Raw genomic sequence first — 1,996 nt, 5'->3', positions numbered from 1 at the left:
GAGAGAGAGAGAGAGTAAAAGAGATGAAGTGAAAGGCCTCTCTCTGACCTGGTGTGCGGCGGAGGGAGGAGAAGTGAGGCGGGAGGCGGGGCGAGTATGAGAGACCAGCAGAACGGGATGGCAATCAAGGCATTCCTCGGCAGCTAGCCCACCCCGCCCGCCCCGCCCCGCCGCGTATTGCGGGTGAGATGGGACCGAATGGGGCTCGGCCCGGCCCTGCTGGCAGGCCACAGGGGGGGCCCGCGCGGGGGCAGCATTCAGCGGCGCATCACATCGGCCGCCCCGCCCCGCCCCGCCCGGCCTTGGCAGGGGCACTAACGCGCATCTCCAGGGGAGCGCGGCAGAGGCAGCACAGTATGGAATGTTTTGCTTATAGTTAGTGACGGAGGGCTGAGCCGGCGAGCAACGCGCTCGCGGCAGCCGTGCACTCACAGGGAATGAGATTTTCTGACACCCAGAAAGCAAAATGATGTATTCGGTGTTTCTCTTATTTACTTTATGATATCATGTGACATTAAGGCCGGGTGAACACCCTGTTACACCCAGCAAAAAGTGTTCTCAATTCAAGATGATCCCCAAAATTTTAAGGCAAATGTTCTTATTTTAATCCCTATTTACACTTAAATTAAGTAAAAACAGGGATTAAATTAATCCCTATTTGCCTTAAAATTTTGGGTATCACCTTGAATTGAGAACACTTTTTTTTTGGGGTGTAGACGACCAAACAAGGCGATTGTCTTACACATTGCAGGGTGCGAAGTGTAGATTTAAGTGTTTCACACCTCGTCTCTGTCTATTCACAATCATAAAGGCTGGCACTCACCTGACACTGTCGAACAGGACGAGCCCAACCCCTGCAGGGCCCGGGCCAGGAATAGAACGCTGTAGCTCCGTCCAAATGCAAAAACTGCGAGGGGGAAAAACACAATTTTAATTTTGACCTCGTGCTTAAAAAATATCATCATCAATAATTTGACACACACGAAAACATTTACAGTTTTGCTTTCCCATTGCGCACTTACTTAATGTAGACAAAAACATGATGATGAATCCGGCGAACATGGGTACGCTGTAACCAATCCTGCAAATACGCACAACAAAAGTGGTAAGTAATTGGCGAGTTAACTCCATCAAGTGAGTTGTGTGATCACGATCCCGTACTTGTGTGTGAGCGGCCCCACGAAGGGGTTGGCGAGCAGCTGGACGAAGGCTTTGGACGCGAACATCATGCCGACGGGGACGGTCTCCTCCACCAGGTCCTTGTGTCGCAGCTTCTTGAGCGCCTCCTCGGGGGACATGGTGGTGAAGTTGAAGATGAACTTGGCAGCGGCGCCTGCCCCCAACAAAACACAGTCAGTCGCGGCACCAACGAGAAAATAATGGACGCTAGCAAATGAACTTTACTAGAGTTCAAGTTCATGTATTTGTGATGAGTTCATCATCGATGTTCAATATCCTGTAGTCGAACTCTAGCCGATGTCCGGCCCAAGCTACCCAAAAGTTACCGGAGCTTCACTCACCCTGGGTGGGTTGTGCGATGAACTCGAGGTCTTGTCCGTCCGAGGAGTTGTCCGGAGGCCGGCCCTGTGGCTGGCACGGCGGCAGCGGCGCAGGTGTGGCTGCGGTGGGCTGCGCGGCAGCTGCGGCCGCTGCAGCTGCCGCCGCCGCCGCTGCAGCCGCGGCAGCCTGCTCGGCCGCCAGCTCGGCCGCCAACACTGTCTCATTAGGGTGCCTGATGTCGTACAGGAACTCGGGTATGATGGGCACTGTGCGGATGCAAAATGTATACAATTCAGTTTCAATTTGAACTCTCAGAGTTATTTTCTGTTTTTCCTCAGTGTTAATGGCTTGAAATGCAATGAAACTGTCCAACTGGGAAGTCCTTGGCCTTGCTGGCCTTCCTCTCTACGTATATACTATCTCTCTCTTTTACTCACACACACACACTCAAACACACGTACTCTTTCACACACCCTCTACCCGCTCTCTCTCCTCC

The 1,996-nt window shown here is 52.7% G+C and overlaps 1 protein-coding gene across 1 annotated transcript in view; it reads right to left on the bottom strand.

Annotated features, from left to right (window-relative positions):
• The window catches only part of LOC113204400 (synaptic vesicular amine transporter), a 59,469-nt gene that overhangs the window by 7,906 nt on the left and 49,567 nt on the right, over positions 1-1,996 (bottom strand). The window contains exons 3-6 of the mRNA XM_026419583.2: positions 1,521-1,766; positions 1,162-1,333; positions 1,023-1,081; positions 824-907 (exon numbers count right to left, since the gene is read on the bottom strand). Coding sequence (XP_026275368.1) covers positions 824-907; positions 1,023-1,081; positions 1,162-1,333; positions 1,521-1,766 — 561 coding nt within the window. The remainder of the gene's footprint in view (positions 1-823; positions 908-1,022; positions 1,082-1,161; positions 1,334-1,520; positions 1,767-1,996) is intronic.

Source organism: Frankliniella occidentalis, unplaced genomic scaffold (assembly GCF_000697945.3).
Source record: "Frankliniella occidentalis isolate FOCC.00 unplaced genomic scaffold, Focc_3.1 Scaffold2, whole genome shotgun sequence".
In the NCBI taxonomy this organism is placed as follows: Eukaryota; Metazoa; Arthropoda; class Insecta; order Thysanoptera; family Thripidae; genus Frankliniella; species Frankliniella occidentalis.
Note: the sequence above shows the minus strand (reverse complement) of the source record. Positions and strands in the feature narration are given on the sequence as shown.